At 42.1% G+C, this 21,833-nt stretch overlaps 1 protein-coding gene across 2 annotated transcripts in view; it reads right to left on the reverse strand.

Moving 5' to 3' along the window:
* The window catches only part of RIMS2 (regulating synaptic membrane exocytosis 2), a 417,536-nt gene that overhangs the window by 82,826 nt on the left and 312,877 nt on the right, over positions 1-21,833 (reverse strand). For both annotated transcript variants that reach the window (XM_025192862.1, XM_025192863.1), the window contains one exon: positions 15,499-15,740. In XM_025192862.1, coding sequence (XP_025048647.1) covers positions 15,499-15,740 — 242 coding nt within the window. The remainder of the gene's footprint in view (positions 1-15,498; positions 15,741-21,833) is intronic.

Genomic DNA, 21,833 nt, shown 5'->3' on the forward strand with positions numbered 1-21,833 from the left:
CCCAGACGTACCCCTTTCCCCGCCGGCTTCGAATTGCGGACGGATTAACTGGCTTGGGCCCCGCCAGCTGGAACAACTCGCGTGGTTGTTCAGACGACCGGACCACCTGCGTCGTGATTGCAAGCGGCGTGAGTAAAGTTTTTTGCAACCAATAAGTTGTGTCTGCCTCTCCATTCACCAGCCCGCCCTAACGTACGACCAATTTCGAACGCAACTCGAGTCGGCTCTGGCCGTCTGAGACAAGACTAACATGGCTAATTATGTCTTTGCTGAGAGAATACAGCCTGGAGGAATGTGATGCCACAAGCAAAGTCTCTACAAAGTCAGTTCCCCTGTCCCAGTGCAGAAGCTAGGCAAACTTTTGTTTGATTAAAAGGTAATGCTTTTAATTAGAACTTCAAGTTCAATGGTGATTATACTTTAAAGACCTTCTCAGTCTGTGTGAATTTTAACGAGATAAATTATTCCAATTACTGGATATGAAGCTTGCTCAACACTAACCAACCTTGCTCACTCTTGACATTACTGAAAAAATTAAAAGACGATTAACTCATGTCAAATGTCAAATTATAAAACACTGACATTTAAATCAAGTGGGTACCATATTGCACAGATGTCTATTATAGGAGAACTTGTATTCGTGACTGATACACTTAATCCATCAGTAGGTGAATGCATATAATATACAACAGACCTATAATTTTCTTACACACTAGCACAACTTGGTGCTATATAATAACATAACTAGACTTGTTAACATAAAAATGAACATTAGACTCTATTTAAAATCTATATAATAAAGAATATCTGAAAACAACACTTTTTAAAAATATTGTTACCATGTTATTTGATGTATGCAATATATTACTTAGTCATTGTCATTGCCTAAACCAGTAATCCCCAAACCACGGCTTGTGGGCAGTATTCCTTCTTGGAATGCTCACAGCCACAGTCAGTTCTGTTTTTCACAGATATATATTTCTTCAAGTTGACAGCAAGAGGAAAGTATGATGTTGCCAAAAATGCATTACTTACTGAGTATTATTCCATATGTACCGGCTTCTGCCTAATACAGGAAGCACACAATTCACGGTGTGCCTCAGTTTCCTTGATGCCTACAGTTCTACTTTTTTGCATGCCAGGGACTTCCTGACTATTGAGACAACTGAATAGCTTGGGACTTATCTCATGCCTAAACTTCCTCAGACATTCCTTTGCCAGCCTCCCCTGCAGGGCTAAGCCCTGGAGATGTGCTTTGGGAACATCTAATATACTCCTAGAAGGTTAGTTTCAGCAATGAAAACACAGCTGGCAGCCACCTTCTTTTATAACACAGCCAGAGGGATGCAGGATAGCTGGGTTTGTCTGCCACCACTGCCTGAGGGGAAGTCAAGCCTACATCTCATTTTCCTGGAATGTGTCCTGATCCTAAAACATTCTCTCTCTCTGTAGGGGAGAATCTCCAGGTGAAACTGTGCCATTAAGTCACTGAATGAAAGAGAGGGAGCTTGAGTCTCTAGTCTAGTGGTTAGGGCACTCACCTGGACAGGACAAGGCCGGGTTGTAGTACCTTCTGTAAGGAATATTTTCACATTTTATATGAAGCAGTCATTGCAGGTAATGGGAATCTAAATGTCAACACTGTTGTTAATTTCATTCCCCTTCTGAGAAAGAAAGGGATGGTCACAGTTTTGTGCATTTTACTGTGACAGGTGGCATTTGGCGAAGACCACCATGATCCTTCCTCCTGTCAAGAAAACAACAACAGCGCATGGAGCCTAGCAGAGTCCCTGCGAACACTTAAGCCTTAATGAGGGAAAATTAAGCTCATGGGGTGCATCCAGACAAGCATGGCCATGTGGTACGTGGCACTGCAAACATGTTTGGAGTGCCACATACCCGCACAATCCAGTGTTCTCCAAGCTGCAAGGGCATGCTGCATGTTTCCATGGGTTTTTTTGACCCCTGGATATCCAGGGGTCAAAAATAACTGCGGGAAAAAAACCAGAGCAACACATGCTTGGCCAGCATGTGCTGCTGAAAAGTGGAGCCAGGCCTCCTGGAGCTGCGCTCCAATCCCAGCCAGGCTCTGGGCCTCAGGTAAGGCTGCTGGGGCTGGCCCAGTGCTGACTCCAGCTGTCCCTACCCCACCCTGCTGCTACTTGTCCCCAGGGAACCAAACATCCACACACATCTGGATGTGCCCATGAAGTCCAGGAAAGACCAGCAACATATACAATCACATTCTGTGTATCTGCATGGCCTACAGTGAATAGCAACTTGCAGCAACTTGAATATCAACTTGAATGAGTGCTACAACCTCCCCCACTCCATCAATATCACCCTAGAGAAGGTCTCTGCATCTCCTCTCCTGTATTAGGCCACTATAAGAAAAGGGAGGGGACTACTTAAACCTGAAATATTTTCCTTGTTAGTAAAAAGGGAACAACGAAGTTTTTATACTGCAACCAAAGTACCATGTATGTAGGCAGAGACCAACAGAATTGTCTGGAAATGTTTTGCAAAGTTGTATTTCTTAGGACTGTCCTTACAATTTTCGATTGAGTTCAATTATCTTCCAGATTACTTTTTCTTCTTAGAAACAAATCCGTTTACCATAACACAACTATGGTATCTCTAACAGCGCCTCTGTGATTAATATAATTTCATTCTTAAAATTCAATTTGCTTAAATAATATTGCACATTTCATTCTTTGTAAGTACAATGAATTCCTTGGCAACATAAAAGGTTAAGTTAAATATGCCACCCAATATATATGCTTTAAATTATCAAAAGAATGCTACAAAATATGCAGAAAATAACTCAAATTTTGAACATTGCTTAAAATATAAATGAAATGAAAATTCAAATGTTGAAACTTGTTCTAGTTGTAAGAACGAGTTTATGATTATGCTCGCATAGAACCAGAGCCTGGAGCCGCTCCTAATAGAAACTCAGCAGCCCTCTCTACATTTGCCAACTTGGAACTGAAGCACGCTGGCTAAATACAGACAGTCAAAAAGCTTGAGGCTGAAATGATTCAATCTTTGCAGGTTAGTCTAAACTGCGTAGATTGAACTGAGAAGCAAGTAAACAGACATTCACTTTTAATTCTGGAAATGTAGCCACATGCCTGCGGTGGCTCAGGCTAGAAGCTGGGGGGCACTAGAGCAAGTTTTCCCTCCCCTTTGGCAGCAGCCGGAAGGGCTGGAGGGAAGTTGGGAGAGAAGACCTCCAGGCTTGTCCCTGCTCAAGCACGGCTGGGCCCCAGCAGTCCCACTGAGTATGACTGGGGGGAGGCTTAAACCCCAACCTGGCCCTGCACAGACCCTAGCCAGGGTGTGCTTAGAAGGGGAAGGGAGAAGCAGCCTATGCCAGGCTTCTCCTATGCTCCCAAGTGGAGTGGGGCCTGGGGGAGGGAAGCCATGGCCAGACCCCAGGTAGGGCTGGCATGCTGACAGAAAGGGGAGGGGTGTCTAAGCCCCCTCCCCTACCTGCACAGGACACCAGCTGGGGTCTGCTTGGTAGAGGCATAGCAGCCCCTGTCTGGCTTTTCTCCACTTGCTACTCCAGCATCTGGCCATGCCCCCCTCCACCCGCTGGAGTGGCAAGTGGGGAAAAGCCAGGCAGGGGCTGCTGTGTCCCTGCCAGGCAGACCCTGGCTGGGGACCTGTGTGGACAGGGAAGGGAGGCACTTAAACTCTGCCTCTGTCCCCTCTGCCTCAGTGTGCTGGCCCTTGCTGGCATCTGGCCCTGCTCCCCTCCACCCAAGTGGCAAGCAGGGAAAAGCTTGCCAGGCAGAACCCAACTGAAGTCCCGTGCAGGAAGGGGAAGGGGTTTAATGTCCCCTCCCACCCTCTGCCTCATTCTGCCAACCTGGCCTGTGGTCTGGTCAACCGCCAGATCTGCTCCAGCAACAAGTGGGAGAAAAGCCTTTGGGGGGTTGCTCTGCCCCTGCCAGGCAGACCTTGGTTGGGGTCTGGAGCTGGGTTTTCCACCCCCGTCTCTACCCCCACCCCCTTCTCAGCAGCCAGAGCATTAATAGTGCTCCTGCTAGAGAGCAGGGGGGCATGGCAAACCATGCTCTGCTGGAGCAGACAGCCCAGCCTGGCCCAGGTTGCAAAGCATTGTAGGATTTTGGGGGACCGTGAGTTAACTTGAATTAGGAAGGGGCCTGGGACAGAAGTTCCATAAACCAGTTGGACCTAAGTGAGTTAAGTCTGATACTACATCCAACCAGGTTTATCTTAAACCAGTTTCAGCCATTTTGAAATCAGTTTGGCTAAGGACAGACGTTACACAGTCTAAGTAATCTGAAACTGGCTTAAACCTGTTGCAAAATAGAAGTGCACATAAACCCGTTTCAAAGTGTCTGAACCTCATTTGAGATAAACCTGGTTGTATGTAGTATCAGACTTAACTAATTTATGTCTAGCCCAGGGGTGGAGGGCCGCTTCCTGAGTTTTGGCAAGCCATCGAGGGCCGCATGACAGGCAGCCAGGGGCAGATAAATATTAATTTTCTAAATTTTTAGGGGCCCCGCAAGCCAGATAGAATAGCCTGGCAGGCTGCATCAGGCCCGTGAGCCACATTTTGCCCACCCCTGGCTAACCAGTTATGAAACTTCTGTCCCAGACCCCTTCTTGGTTCACGTTAACTCAGTCCCCCAGCATGCTTTCCATCCCTGGGCTATGCTATGCTGTTTGCTCCAGTACAGAAGGGTTGGGGGGAAGGCATGGACTGCCCCCCTCCCCCCACAACAGGCAAACCCTGGGCCAGAGAGGGGGGTTAAACTTCCCTTACCCAAGAACAGAGCTGGCCTGCCCTGCGCTGCCCTGCTCTGCCCTGCTAAAAACTTACTAGTGGCTGCGACTGTGGACTACAGATCCCAGAGGCACCTGGAAGCAGGAAGAGGAAGTGATGAGCAACCCTGGAGAGTCCTGCTGCTATCATTCTGGACTGAAAACTCCAGAGACCTTGCAGGCAGCAGGAAGAGAGGAAGCAAACACACAGTCCATGCTCGCTATGTGCCATAGAGCCATGCTCTAGCATCCCCAAATTTCTGGCCCGCACAGATTTCTGCATGATGTGGCTGCATTTCCTGAATCAAAGTGAATGTCTGTCCAGTTGTTTCTCAGTTTAATCTCTGCAGCTTAGACTAACCTGGAATGACTGAATCAATTCAGCCTTGGGATTTTTGACTGTCTGTACTTAGCCTTTATGTGCACTGAACTTCTGTTCTGTTACAGGTTTAAACCTGTTTCTGATCAAACTGGTTTATGTGTAACTTATGTCCCTAGCCACTATTCCTCCACAGTGATTCACTGAAAGTACTCTGTAAGAATGCTTCCTACAAACAAAATGTGAGTGATTGAATTTCATTCTTCTTGAAAACTCAGGTCATTTTATACCAGCAGGTAATTTTTTACTTTTTAGAATGGCTATGAAAAATGATGGAAATACTGGAAATATTACTCTACCAGGAAACAAGGAAAACCAAGCCTATTCCCCAAAGTATAACTGTGTACTGAATAAATACACTGCATAGTCATCTCAAATATAGATAGGTCTTTTGGGAATTTTAGGTCAACAGAAAAAGTGAATAAAAACTAGAACAAAAGCATGAAAGTTACTTATAAAGCTATTCATTTTGCCCCTAAGTTTTATCAGAAGGAAGCCAAAGTTCCTTTCTGCAGAATATCTATCCAGAAATGTAGCTGTAATATATCACGCACTTGCAGAAGAATTGGCACAGGCTTCTTCTTTCACCTCCAATTACAGCTTCTGTATGAAAAGTCCAAATTAGTTTGCTTAACAAACAAAAAACCCACAGCTCTGGCTGAATTTGATTATACGGAATTGTCATTGGCTTTTCTTATGTAACACCATTTTAAGCAAACCTGTTCTATTGTAAAAATAAATATTAAAAAGCTCTAAACTTTATTTGATGAGGTGTGTATTTTTAAGTAGAGCTTCTGGGTAATCTGTGGACTGAAATATATTTTGCCATATCTTACCAACAATATTATAGTACATTGAGGCAGAAGGGAGGGTAGAGTGGCACCTTACAAGGTAACTTGTTCAGAGTGGCATGAGCTTCTGTAGGCTACAACAGGCTTTGTCAGATGCTACGAATGAACTTGGAGAGAGCAGGGGTACTAAAAAGAAAGGAGTAAAGTCATTTAAGTACAAAGGATAAGAGAAGGGAGTGGGAAGAAAGGGGTACTGCTGAGATAGCTGAAGGTGAGTTGAAGAGATCAAAGGGGATAAACAAAGTAGTTACCTCATTGAGGGACACAGGAGTTATAAAAGCTAGTTCAGGTAATGAGATAAGAATCTATAGTCTCTGTTGAGACCCTAATTAACACAACCCAGCCTGTGCATAATTTCTTGTTCTACCATTCAAGCTGGGTTTTAAAGTTTTCTTGTTTCAGAACAGCTGCTATGAGGTCAGTGATGGAATGTCCAGGGAGGTTTAAGTGTTTTGCCTGTGACCTGTGGCAGAGCACTTCAACCTCTGAAAACTCAGGCCTCTGTGAATGATAGTCGTAAGGTGCCACTCAGGCTTGCCTTCTGCATAACTTCAGATTAACTGCTTCTCTCTACTTAGAGTACTTTTAGTCAGACTGCTATTTACAAAAGCAAAAATCTGCTAGAAGGCCAAGCTAAGACTCATCTTTTCATTCATGCTTCTTTTCCAGTTTTTGTTGTTCATTCCATATTTTGTTTGAAATAAAACAATAAAAACACAGATCATTTGTTTTTTTAAGGAAGAAGTTGACAATACTGAAAGACATTCACAGAAATATCACATAGGTTTATCAGTCCATAAAATACTAAACTGCTGACCAAATCAGGGTTTCAATTTGGACCATCAAAATCAATGGGAATATTTATATGTATAAGTGAACCAAGTACTTACATAGACTGAGGCCGAAATATTACAGGACACATGTTAATGAATGAAGCCATGATTAAAAGAGCTTGATTGGCTTAGGTCAATGGAAATGGTTCCATTGAATTCAACAGACTTTGGATCTAAACATTTGGATCGCCCCAAACGAATCAAAGGCCACTGTATACAGGGTTTTTAATCCAGAACTAAAATCGACAATTCAGCTTTCAGGGCAGGGGTTCAAAAGCCCCCATGGGAAGCCCTCATGCAGCCCCCATGGGAACCACAAGCAAGGGTCACACAGTGCCATGCATCAGGAAAGCCTTCCACCACTACCCCAAATAAGCCTAGGAACCTGAAGCACACTCTCATGGAACACACCCAAGAAAGCACAAGCAGAGGACCACACAGTCCCCATCAGCACCTGGCAACCCCTTCACTCCCACACCCCACCTCATATGAGCAGAGAAGCAAAACTGACATAGAAACTTTCTGCTTCCTCACTCCTGTGGCCTTTGTATGCAGTACATGTTTGGACAGTAGTGTCACAACTGTATTCCAGAGCAGCCCTTTGCCCTGCATGTGTTTCAGATGTGGGTGGTGAGGAGCTCTGCAATTTGGGATGCATTAGAGGACTAACCAGACACTAGGCACAGAATGTTCTGTGCCCACACACAATATTGAACTTGCTCATGGAAAACCAGCTCAAATTTAGTGCTTGATTTTCCCAGAGTGCTTTTGAAAAGTGCCTGCAAGTTTAAATGGATCTTAAGTGGCATGCATGCCTAGACACTTGGGCTTTAAAGTGCATTTAGAATGCTCTAAGCATTGGATCTGTCCACACTGACAGAGTCCACAGGGTGGTACACACAGGGCGCTCCAGAATACGGGACCTTGGAATTAACAGCCCACTCAGAGCCAATTCACTTTACTTGAAACTACTCTTTCAGTTGGCTGAAAAGTCAGACACTAGTGCAGTGACCATCTTAGATCAGGATTTCAAGCTTTTCTTCAGAGCTATGACAGAGATTTTGATGTAATAATACAATTCCAGAAACTAGAACAAGCATGAGCTGTAGTAATTACACTCTAACAGCTCATGGATGTACAGGATAGATATTGAAACAAGGGAATGATTTCCTCACACTGCATAAATAGCTGGAGAGAAATTGGCAAGACTGATATCACTAGACTTGATCCTTTCTAATAACAAAATGCTGCTTCCTATATCTTTTGGCATTTAAAATGTTCATTTAATGTTATAAACAAGGATGAAATACCAAGTGGCCATTTGCACATTTTTCTTTTTTTTACAAGTAGGTGTGGTAATATACATTTTTATAAATACTTTATATAAGAGGCAAAGATTGCATATGATTTCTTTTATTAGACCAGCTGTACAGTTGGGAGGGGTATATTTTGCAGCCTCTCTTTAAGCACAAATGGATAGCAGGAGGTGTGGGCAGAAGTCGGTCTGGGGGGGGGGGGAGAGGGCGTTCTTCAAATTTTTGTATTTTCCTCAGCTTAACTTTAGCATTAATTATTCTTTGTTTTCACATACAAGACATATGGTACTCCATAGAACAAAATAAGACCTGAAATACATATGCGTTCAAATGTCACTCAGATTCACTGTATGTACAGTCCCTTTTAAGATCAACTGAAAATAAGGCCAGTGCTTAGTAACTATTTTAATGAGGTTAGATTCTGAGAACTGACTGAATCATAATGATGCCCTAGTAAGTTATTCTTGATGGGCTTGGTCAGCAGGGTTACTAGGCTAGCGATTTATCATCTTCGAAGCATTGCAATGTTGTGTTATTATCACTCTAAAGAGAATGCAGTATTTCTTACCCAAGCCTTTGTTATATTTCAGATGGATTATTGCAAGTCTCTCTTTGGAGGACTTCCAACACAGACATACGCTGACTATAACTGAATAGATTCAAAACATTTTTGTCAAGATTGAACATTAACTGACTAAATATCTTTCCACATTTTACTTGTACTGATAAGATGTACTAACTTCTTGTTAAATCATTTTAAATGTAAAGTTATATTTAAAGGCACTTATTCAATTAATACATCCTGTTTTAAAGATTTACCATATTTTCCTTCCTATCCTGTATCCTGTTTTATCTATTTAAGAGTTCATCATGACTGTATATGATCTGTGTCCTTTGTCCTTAGCTGAGTTGGCCATGAAGAAGTCTTAGGATGGTGATAAATTTCCCTGGACAGCCAAACTTCAATAAGATCTTCCATAAAGCCTCACAGTTAACAGAGTTGAAGGCTTTGGTCAAATCAATAAAGGCCATATACATTTTTCTGGTGTTGTTCTTGGCATTTTTCCTGGATCTACCGGACCACAAAAAATCATGTCCATTGTACCTCTCAATGGTACCTTTCTGAAGCCACATTGACATGAGATGCTAAATGCACAGCAGACTCGTTCTACTGCACCTTAGTGTGCCATGGCAAAAGCCGTGGTAATGCACAGTAGAATATGTCTACTGCACATTAGCGTCACTAAAAAGGTGTGTGCCAGCGCTACTGTACAATATCGTTGGTTACTGCGCATTGGGTAAACTTAATACACCATAACTATAGCACATTAATGTACATGTAGATGTGCACAGTGTTGCAAAGATGTTTGTTTAGAGCAGGTTATAGACTACTAGCCTAATCCCTTTCTTTCTCATACCCAGCATCCCAAATTACTGTGTTTGAGATGAAAAACTATGAAACTGAAAATTATTCCACTATAGTGGAAGATGCTATTAAAGGATGATGACTGAACACTGGGGATGAGTGTTTCAGAGCAGTGTGGACCCTGGGATCTATACAGCTGCTTTGGGAGGCTTCAAGCTCGGGAGGAGAGTGAAGTAATAGGAGTAGACAGCATTAGCCAAAAGAGGAAGTGATTTTCTCCTTTCCTACATATTTTCTCCTCTGATGTTCTACCATCCACTTCTAACAAGCGTGATGATTTGGGAGGGGATGTTGGCTTGGAGTTCACTGCCAACCCCTCATGACTCAACCCTCTCCCTAACCCCCCTTGTCATATGCTGGAGCGCATGTACGGGGGCATGTCCTGGGACAAAAACCAGCAACACATTGTCCCGTGGGAAACATGCTCCTGCACATGTATGCTCATCTGGATGCCCTCAGAGACTTCAAATAGGAATCCATAGTGTTAAAAACTTTCTATTCTGTTTTGGTCTTTCTGAGTTCTTTGCAACAGAAGAATTGCTCTTTTATATTTCGGTAGTCAAAAACTGAGGGAAAACTAAAAGCTGTCATTTCCAGAGGGATGACTTGAGTCTAAAAAGGTTGAGCATCACTGCACTACATAGATGTTGAGGTGATAGGACTGAGTCCTGCAGGACCACACAGATAAAAAACCTCTATGTGGAGGAAGCAGCAGCTATCCATCATGAACAGTGAGAAAGAAATTAGAAGGACTGCATGGTAACCCAGACATGACAATTCTTACAGATATCAGCAGTACCTTGTGGTTTGTGCTGATGAAGGCAATTAGAAGATCAGTGTTTAAAGTCCTTAAGACAGCTGAGTGCTCACAACTTGTAGCTAAAGGTACTCAGTTTCTTGTAAAGCAAGAACCTAGAGAATAGATGAGCTGTACATAAAGAACATTAGCATACTGAATGAGACCATGAAAAATAAGCAGTAGCGTATTGAGGTGGTAAGAGAAGAGCTTTCCCTTGGGATGAATGTTTGCCATGGTTTTATTTAAAATAATTACTAATGATCTCACAAAAGAGGCAAAAATCTCATTGATTACTCAGATCATACTAGCTTGAGAGATGTTACAGACATAAAAACAAGGCACCTGTAGGAGTTAGAAAAAGCAAAAATATGAAATCCATATTTGTAATATTGGGGTAGGGTAGGATATAAATAAATAAATAGAATATGCAAAGTAATGCACCATGGATAAAGTGATCAAACAAATTCATTGCAGATTTGACACTAGAAAAGCTGAAGATATTAGACAGTGAATTGCCTATACAAATGTGATATGCATGAAAAAAAGCCTTCATTTGAGTTTGGCTTGCACATGCATATATATATCATGTGAAGGACCAGTTTGCAATAGTTCTTGTTTACAGCACTAGTGATAACTAGAATACTATGTGCAGTTCTGGATCAGTTCAACATCAGAAAGAGTGAACAAAAACCAAAAATATTATTAGGGAAATAGGCAGGTATTGACTTACGTGATGACTACAAGTATTTGAAGGCTATAAATTACAAGTGAGAACTGGAATTGATTAGATCCAATATGGTTTCATATGACCTACCAGGAAAACTTACCTTGTCAGGTAAGTATTATTTCTTGCTCTGCCTTCAACTGGAGGATCAGTATGGGAAGGGAACAGGCAACGGGAATCATTTTAAACCCAAACCCTATCTATTAGCATTATCATCCCAGGATAACATTTTTCATAGTCAGGAGTGACCTCTTGTTGAGTAAAAGGACCTGAAAAATAGTGCAAGACCTTAGGCCTTTCACTATACAGAAGATTTAGATTTACTATAAACTTTTCCCACCTAAAAATGCCACGAGGCCTGCAGACGGAAGTGGAGGCAGAGAATGGAGCTCAGATGTTGCCTAAACACTCAAACGTTTCACACAGAATCACAGAATCATAGAAAGTTAGGGTTGGAAGGGACCTCAGGAGGTAATCTGGTCCAATCCCCTGCTCAAAGCAGGTCCATCCTCAACTACATAATCCCAGTCAAAGTTTTGTCTAGCCGGGTTTTGAAAACCTCCAAGGATGGAGCTTTCACAACCTCTCTGGGTAACCTGTTCCAGTGGTTTACTACGCTCCCAGTGAGAAAATGCTTCTTAATATCTAACCTAAATTTCCCTTGCTGCAACTTGAGACCATTGCTCCCTGTTTTGTTATCTGCCAGCACTGAGAATAGTCTAACTCTATCCTCTTTTGAACCCCTTCAGGTAGCTGAAGGCTGCTATTAAATCCCACCTTGGTCTTCTCTTCTCTAGACTAAATAAGCCCAATTCCCTCAGTCTTTCCTCATAAGTTATGTTCCCCAGCCCCCTCATCATTTTTGTTGCCCTCTGCTGGACTCTCCAAATTGCCTACATCCTTTCTGTAATGGAGAGGCCCAAAACTGAACACAGTACTCCAGATGCACAGTAGCCTCACTAATGCTGAAGAAGGGAATGATCACGTCCCTTGACTGACTAGTGAGACACCGACCAGTGCAGTCCAGTATGCTGTTAGCCTTCTTGGCAACAAGGGTACACTGCTGGCTTATATTCAGCTTATTATCCACTGTAACCCCTAGGTCCTTTTCTGCAGAGCTGCTGCCCAGCCAGTCAGCCCCCAGCCTGTACTGGTGCATGGGATTGTTCCGTCCTATGTGCAGGATTTTGTACTTGTCTTTGTTGAACCTCATGAGGTTCCTTTTGGTTCAATCCTCCAATTTGTCTAAGTCACTCTGAATTCTAGTCCTAACCTCCAGCATAGTTTCATAGTTGGTAGGGTCAGAAGGGACCTGAGCAGATCATCAAGTCCGACCCCCTGCCATGGGCAGGAAGAATGTTGGGGTCAAATGACCCTGGCTAGGTGATTATCTAGCCTCCTTTTGAAGACCCTCAGGGTAGGAGTGAGCACCACTTCCTTGGAAGTTGGTTCCAGCTCTTAGCCACCCTGACTGTGAAGTAGTGCTGCCTGATATCTAGCCTGAATCTACTCTTGGTCAACTTATGGCCATTATTCCTCATTACTCCTGGTACTGCTTGGGGGAACAGGGACTCTCCCATAGCCTGCTGGTCCCCCTTGGCCAGTTTGTAGACGGTCACCAGATCCCCTCTCAACCTTCTCTTGTGGAGGCTGAACAGGTTCAGGTCCTGTAGCCTCCGCTCGTAGGGCCTGCCTTGCTGCCCCAGATCATGCGGGTGGCGCTCCTCTGGACCCTCTCAATGCTGTTCATATCCTTCCTGAAGTGTGGTTCCCAGAACTGGACACAGTAGTCCAACTGCAGCCTGACTAGTGTCGCATAGAGGGAGAGGATCACCTCCTTGGACCTGCTCATGATGCATCTGTGGATGCATGACAAGGTGCGGTTAGCCTTCCTGACTGTGTCCCCACATTGGCGGCCAATTGATGTTTTGGCATCAATAATGACTGCAAGATCTTTTTCTACCTCTGTGCTGATAAGAAGGGAGTTCCCCAGCCTGTAGGCATGCTGCTGGTTCATCCTCCCCAGGTGCAGTACCCTGCACTTGTCAGTATTGAATCCCATCCTGTTCTCATCCGCCCACCCCTGTAACCTGTCTAGATCTAGTTGCAGCTTGTCCCTCTCCTCCAGTATGCCCACTTGTCCCCACATCTTAGTGTCATCCACGACTTTGAACCAAGGTGCTTTTCACCCCCTCATCCAAGTTGTTGATGAAGATGTTGAACAGTGTGGGCCCAAGGACCGAGCCCTGGGGGACCCCACTGCCCACATCCCTCCAGGTTGAAAAATTAAATCAGAGTCCCCCTAGCATCCCAGCATGCTGTCTGGGCTGGGCAGGGCTCTCTGCTCTACAGCAGAGCTGGCCCTTCTCCTCTGCTCCATGGCTGGAGCTCTGGCAGAGACTGCAGGCATCTGCCTGGCTTCCCCCTGCTCCCCGCACCCCACCACTCCCTGCTAAGCAGGGATCCCCCATCCCCTCTGCCTTACACAGATACCGCTCAGCATTAGCTAGCAAAGCACATGCTGGCTAGATCCATGCTGTGGGAGACAGGACAAAGGGAGACAGGACAGGCTTAAGGCTCTTTAGAGCTAATCATCTGGTAGTTGGTACTGTCCCTCCTTCCTTGGAACAAGTTGTTTAAGAAGAGCTTGAACTAATGAGAGATCCTTTTGTTTTGGTAATGTGGTGATAAATGCTGTGTAAAACCCCTGCTGGCTCCCTCACTGATGAGCAAGGTAGGGGAACCCCTCCCTAATCAGAGCCTCTTGCTGATCTGGCCATTGCCCCCCCTCCTACCACCGCTCAGCTCAGCACTGAGGAGGGAAAGGCAGGGCTGCTCTAGCACCCCCTGGCTTCTAACCTGAGCCATTGCAGGCATGTGCTTGCATTTTCTCAGACCAGAAGGGATTCTGTGCAGTTACAAACTGATTCAGTCTAGGCAGGTTACACTAACCTGCAAAGTGTTAGTGTAACACTTTGGACACACATATAAAGCTGTGTCCATGGCCGAATCGCTGATTCTCTGAATCAGAATTGAATCTTCAGATTTGGCCGAATCAAATTGGGACAGCAATCCAAATCAGTGAATCGAATCACTATCTCCCGAATCAAGCCGAATCTGAATTGAATATTGCCCACTTTGTACACCCCTACTACACAGTATATGCACACATGCAGACATGCCCTGCTGGTAAGAAAATTCTTTAGAATATCTAACCTAAACTTCCGCTGCTGCAACTTGAGACCATTGTTCCTTGTTCTGCTCTACTTGAAGCAGACCATCTGTAGGATCCTGGCACAAAAGGCATTCTTTCAAGGGAAAAGTTGTGTGTGTTTACAGGCTATTGACTTGTTGGCCATTGTTAAACACAATGAGGATCTTATTTCAGGCATTGCCATAAACACAAATAAATAATGTCTCCATATACATATGAACAGAAATGGGCACACTTAAAAAAATGGTAAAAATTGCATACAAGCTTTAGCACAGATATTAATGAGTATCCTAAGTACACAGTATCCTGAATATACACTTAAAACTCACATAGATGCATTGTTTAAATACAAATAGCCATTTTCCTTTGCAATGACACCAGTTTTACCCACTGTAATTACTAATGGTAGCTTTTCAGAGTGCATTATATGGATTGGTTTTTTTTCCAGATGAGATATGAAAAATAAATATAAAGGATAATATGTGACTTGGGATGTTCAAAGTGTTAAAGCAATAAATACCTTCATCTCTGTTTCTGTGGAACTTTTAGGTAACAAATTTTAACTGGGAACTGTAAAAAGCAATGAAAATTTTTTTTAACTGTTGGTAAATATACTTGTAGACTGAAAACAAGGGAAGGAATGAGTAGTCAAAGTGTTGTACTAATACAATAAACAGAAGATACCACACCTTGGTCATGAAAATTTTTGTATCAAACCTTCTGCATCAAAATATATTTAGCATGTTTAAACATGAGAAAAAAGAGGATTGAAATATAAAAAGAAAGTTCACCACGAAAGAGAAGAAATTCTGCACCTGCATTTCAATGATCCTTCACAAAACATTAGTAAAACACACCAAAACATAAACACAGCAGCTCACATTGGTTCCTGAGAAGGAATGGAATTATTGTATTAGGTGTGCTCTAATAAGCATAAAAATAGAAGCTTCAGTCCAATCTGAAGAAAGATGATTGCTAAAAGAAGAAAATGTTTAATAAAAGTTCAGACAGATAATACCAATCTACTCTTTTCTCCTAGGATTGTTAACTAAGCAACTTCAACACTTTACTCATATGACTACATTATAATATATATATATATTCTACATTTTTAATGGCAAAGTATTGAAGAAAAAACAAATCTGGTTCCTACCAGTTTGGCTGAGTTGGGAAGTACTGCGGCTTTTTCGTGACAGACCCACAATTGCTACCATCTTTGCACCAATGCTGGAGCGTCTTTTTTTGCCACCAGTACCCACAGTGCCCACTGCTGTGTCAGACTGGCTGCCATCATTCTTCTCTAGTGTGTACATGTCCCCGCCGATGCTGGTGCTCTTAGTCATGTTCTTTCCTGAGGCGCCCATCTGTCTGCTTTGCATTTTGGATGTAAAGACACTGTCAGCCGATGGACGGATAAATAGCGCAGACAAAAGAAAAGGAGAAAAGGGAAGACAGAAAAGGACAGGTTTCAGATATAAAGTTTTGGGAAGTTGTAGGGTCAAAGCAGCTAATTCATACAGATGGGGTTTGGAAGTAAGGAGGAACAACTTTAATTGTCAAGCTCTTGTTAAGTTTTCCTTACCATGTAATGGACATGCCATAATTTTATTTTTAAATTATCTGAGACTTTCCTCCTGTTTAGTACATTTTTAATGGAATACAGTTTCCCCACTTCAGGTGACTTTATTTGTTTTCCCTCAGTGGAGACAGAAAAACCCAGTGAACAAACTAGATCTGAATGATCAAATGCTAAATACATTTCTGTATTATTTGTAAAAGCAAGGAAATCATTATGTATTTCTCATATACAGTTCTTGCTTGTTTTTTATTATTCCAATATTATTTTCCAAGTTTAAACCTTGGCTAATCAAAGTACATATATCAGTTCCTCTAAATTACCACTAAGTAGATTCTGAAAACTGGTTAGGTAGAAATTGCCTAAGTCTGGCAAGAGCGGCAAAGCAAACAGAGTACAGAAAGTAAAATTTATAATGTGACTTTTCTGAACTAGAGATTCAGTGCTGCAGAGTCCCTAAATAAGGAGATTTTTAAACTTTTTTATTTTGCTTGAGTAGGCTCTTTTATGCAATTAAATATTTGCAGTATACTGACATTTAGAGATGTTTTCTTATAAATACATGTGCTCAGCATCTCATGTATATCAGCACTTTTCAGGCCTCTTCATACTTCTGATCCCTTGGTGAGAGAATCTCGCAAGAACAAAAATCACTTCCAGCCTCCCTGTCCGTATCCTACACCATCCCGAGAGTAACTACGGTGCTTGATTACAATACAAGAGCAATCTAAGGACACTAGTAAAGAGACCACATGAAAATAAGCTTACTTTAGTACAGTGAGCACATATGATTTGTTTTTTTCCCTCATTCCCATTTTGTTTCTCCACTGAACTTCAGTTGGGCTTTACACTAAGTAATGCTATATTACTTTTGTTGCCTGCAGACCCACTATTCTATTGTCCTGTAAAGGACAATGCAATTTGGTTGTGTTTTCTATGCTTGTTGTCCTCTAATGGTCAGTAAAGAAACACCCAACACCAAATGTCCTAAAGTGGCCCCACAATTGAAGAAAGGAGTTTGATTTTGTTGGTGGGGGTTGGGAAGGATGAAGAATTGATTGGACTTAATTCTACTTTCTGATTTACTTGGTCAAAGAAATACTGTGGAGACCCTAAATGCCCCTAACCTGAAAGGCAGTAAATGCCAAGCCATTACTGCAGAAGCAGCTCAGTGAGAACACAAAATTCTCCATTGACCACAATTTGAGAGATCTATGTCACCGCCAATATACAGTTTGATGAAGGTGAGAGGGTCAATCTGAGAAACACAATACAGGAGTAGCAAGAAAGCTACAATTCATCTTTCAGACAACAGAAATACACAGAATGCTTTACAGCATGGCAGCGTGTGTAAACTCTGGGTTTGATGCTATACACTCCCCATGCTGACCTCAATGAGACCTCTTCTTGTGTAACAGTTGACCTTTTACTACTTCATTTTGTAAAATTCCACTTTGGGTACAACACTAGACAATGAAAATAAATGGCTTGAGCAAATGAAACAGTTATATTAGCGCAACTGGTATTACATCAGTGTAAGAAGTAGGGGATAGATTACGTAAATTTGTAAACCAAGGGAACTTTGGCCAACCTGATGGAGAGTTACCCTGAGAGTTAAATAGGTTTAGATTTTTACTATCTGTATTTATCCTGAACCATTTACTAAAGGCTATTGCCTGCTGCTTTGTTGTTTAGTGGGATGGTTTCTAGCCATGGCCCGATATATTTAATTTTTTGGCACTCCCCCTGTTGCTTCAGGAAGTCCAGCACTAGACTATCAAAATAAATGGCTTGTGGAAAATAAATGTACTATGTGGAAAGCCAGCTCTGCTGGCCTGTGAAAAGAAGAATTGTTGTCACAACTGTACTTCCTTCCTACTACCTTGGAGATGAATATAGGACTGTAGAAGTGTTCACCCCTACTGGGGCTAACTTTATGACAATTCATTACTTGTTAAGCTACTCAGAAGTAATCTGTTTTGTATCCATTTTGAAGAGTTCTAAAGAGTAGCATTTCTTTCAGCACTTGCAAACTTATTGTTTATTATTGTTTACAAGCTCATCTGTTATTATAAACTCATACAAACCTACAATTTCTACTCTTTGGGTGACAAAGTCTAGTCCCCCCTCCACAAAGATGGGAAAAACCAGTGAACAAACCAGACATGAGTGAACAAAACAATTGTTACATCAACACGTGACTGGAAATCTGCTGACATATTTTGGTATCTGCTTACAAATCAATCTGCAGTAGTGATCTAACAGGACATTGCTAGATACTATCTATAAATGCTAAAGGGCAAATATGTGGAAGGATACTGAATACATTTGATTGTGAAAAGTAAAAGCAATACCATACCTTCCATACCTACAAAAGTTTAGCAAGAATGGCAGGGGCCATTAATAGGCTTGTGTTAGGTAAACCCAATCTTGCAACATGCACAGCTTCTCCCTTCTAGGCAAACACTATCTATAGGGTAAGTTGTTTGCTTTGAGGCAGGAGGAGGAGAGGGAGCCTGAGGAAGAGATGAACAGGGAACAGGGAAGAGTGGACACAACTAAAGCTTAAGGTGAGCATGTTTGGCATAGGCCTTGTAGGAGAGAGTGAGTAAAAATGAAGGGGGGATGGGAGGGATCAAATTTGGCATGAATCTGCCACTGAAGAAATTTGGAATACTTTTTGCTATCCATTGACTGCTGCATAAGGAAAATAAAAAAGTAGTCTGCCTGGGACTAAAGGAAAAGATGAACAAAAGAAATGGCAGTGCCAGGAGTGAATTTGTTTGAGTAAATACCATTTAGTTAAGAGAGAAAAAAGTCTTTAGTCTGGAGAAGAACGAAGAGAAATTTGAGACTAATTTGTAAATACAAAAGGGTGGTTATAAAGAGAATAGAATATAGATAAAGAGGTAATGATAGGCTCTTCTTTGTGGCTGCAGGGGACAGGACAAGGAACACTCATCTTAAATTGCAACAAGAGAATTGTAGGTTGGATACTAGGAAAACTTTCTTCCTATAGAGAAAAATTGGAATAGATTACTTAGAGAGGTGGTTCCGATCCCTGGAGCAGGTTAGACGAACACTTCACTGGGGATGGTTTAGGTAGGGATGATATTACCTAAGTAGATGATTGGATTTAAAAAGATCCCTACTTTTCAACTCTTCTATTATTTTTAAGGCTTTTAAACAGCAAATATGCTTATTCACCTTTCTTTTGATCTTCAAAACAATAAAAGTTTCCAATAAAAAGAGAAATTTGAAAGCGTGTAAATTTCTGATTTACAAAAGTGTCTTAGACAAAAAAACAGACTTATATTAGGATCTTTGATAATTGCTTCTCCACATTACACAAGAGATGAATATTAAATAGGAAAGAAACATGTAAAAAATCAGGACCCAGTTATAGCCTACATTGGAAAATTTCATTGTTGGATTAAGAAACTATGTCCACTAACTTGCAGATTTTTTTACTCATGGTCTTAACTGTTGGTTTCAACTTTAACTTGCCTTTGGAGTGAACAGTTTTGGTGTCAAAGGCTGTTCCAGATACAGTGTTAGAGTGCGGAGTAATCTCAAAACATTGGAAGGAAATCTTACAGTTACTAGGGATGGAACTGGGTGGAGAGGGTAAAAATGAATCTTTTGTAAGGTCCCCCCATTGTATCACAGGGAAACACATGGGCAGTCTGGGTTAGCCAATCAGGGCTGTCCTATGCACTGCTGCCATCTGTCACCAGGCAAACTAAGCGAACCTGCAGAGCATGCTAAACCGTGTGCACAGAGGCCTGCTGGCTGTATAGTAAGCTCTGTATTCTACTCTTCAGGGCCTTAGCATTTAAATGTCTGTACATATAGCTTTTAAGTTTAAGCTTTTTTTAAAGTTATTCTACCCAAAGAATAAACCTGGGAATAAACCTGGGAAAATTCTCCCAGATTATTTGAATGTGTATACATAACCTATAACGTTAAGCTATTTAGGTCCCCTTATGTGCAAGCCCTTGATGTGCTTAAACTGCTGTCATGCAAACAAAATTACTATAATTTCAGTAGACAGAGCATTATTTCTCCTTACTAAAGTACAGTACAACCTCATTATAACAAACCCTCATGGGACTGAGAGAAAAGTTAATTAAAAGAGGATGTTCACTATAATAGGGTTAGTCAACTTGCTGCATTATAATAAAGAAAAATTGATTTCTACTGTTGGGATTGTTAAAAGTGAGGTTTTGGTACAACAAACTATGATCATAAGGAATCTGTACCTATTTGAAAACGTGGCTAGTTAACCAAGCTCTTAACTGCAGTGGTGAGAACATATGGAAACAATGTTCTGCTATATCTACCTACGGACAACCTAAGTGGATGTTTTCTAAAGCTAACTAGAGTATAAGCAAACTCAGCTGTTAAACTGTATGAAAGGTTTCAAAGAATAACTAAAAACAACCAGTTTTGAAAGTATACTTGGTTTGTAAATGTAGGCCAAAACCCTCTAATTTTTACCAGTACTGGATTTTCTTTTAGATGTTTGCTTTATGTAAACTGCCTCAAGACCAGTAGTGAGAGTGTTCTGGCAAGAATCATAGTAATGACCTAGGTCCTAATGAACAGGAGAGGGGAAATGAGTGTATTTTTTCACTTCCCCCAGCCAGTAGTGTTTTGTTTTTTTTCCTTCTTTGTAAGTATAAATTGTAGGTATCTTTCACAGGACATTATGCTTCTGAACAATGACCTCTTAAGTCAGTTTGTGTGAGGGTTTTGTAGAAGTCAGCTGGCTCGTGCAACAGTTCCCTCTGGAAATAAAAGATCCCTTCAATTTCATTCTCAGAGACCTATAATCAGAGGTGGTACATATATATTTCCTGGCAGGGTCTCCAGGTATGTTATGGGCACAGCCAGATTATCTTTGTATGGCATTGGGAAGGGATCATTCTCAAGAGGTCAGAGTTACCATGTCAACTTGAGTTCACCTATGGCATAGTAGGCACAGTCTAGTTTGGCATAGCAAACAAGGAACTTCTCTCTCCCTACGTCACTGCCTCCAAACACAAAAGGGACCCATCAAAGTTTTGTTGCAACTTGCACTGGGAGTGAGTGAGCGAGTGAGTGAACAGCTTCAGGAGTACAGTTAAGCAAAGGAGCTTGATGCCATTGGTACCAATCTCACCTAGTTTGGGAGTGTTATGGATATCCTCATTCCCCACCACAAGATCAAAATGCCTGGGATTCCAGCATGGGCTGAATTGCAGACAGACTTTTTGTGGGTAAGGCTGAGTATTATTTTACCTTCCTCTTGATTTCATAGATTTCATAGACATTAGGGCTGGAAGGGACCTCGGAAGATCACTGAGTCCAGCCCACTGCCCGAAGGCAGGAAGTCAGCTGGGGTCATAGGATCCCAGCAAGATAAGATCCAATTTTCTCTTGAAGGTGTTCAATGTAGGTGCTTGAACCAACTTCGATGGCAGGCTATTCCAGACCTTGGGGGCTCAGACAGTAAAAAAATTCTTCCTTATGTCCAGCCTGAAATGGTCTTGCAGTAATTTATAACCGTTCGATCTCGTCATCCCTTGGGCGCTCTGGTGAACAAACATTCCTCCAGATACTGGTGGTCACCCCTGATAAACTTATAGGTAGCCATCAGATCACTCCTGAGCCTGTGCTTTTCCAGGCTAAAGAGCCCCAGGGCTCTCAGCCTGTCATTGTAAGGTCTGTTTTCCTGACCTCTGATCATGCGCGTGGCTCTTCTCTGGACTCTCTCAAGCTTCTCCACATCCTTTTTGAATTGTGGGGCCCAAAACTGGATGCAATACTGCAGCTGCGGCCTCACCAAGGCCGAGTACAAGGGGAGAATGACGTCCTGGGATTTGCTTGAGAAGCATCTATGGATGCAAGCCAGCGTTTTGGTTGCTTTA

Source organism: Alligator sinensis, unplaced genomic scaffold (genome assembly GCF_000455745.1).
Source record: "Alligator sinensis unplaced genomic scaffold, ASM45574v1 scaffold911_1, whole genome shotgun sequence".
In the NCBI taxonomy this organism is placed as follows: Eukaryota; Metazoa; Chordata; order Crocodylia; family Alligatoridae; genus Alligator; species Alligator sinensis.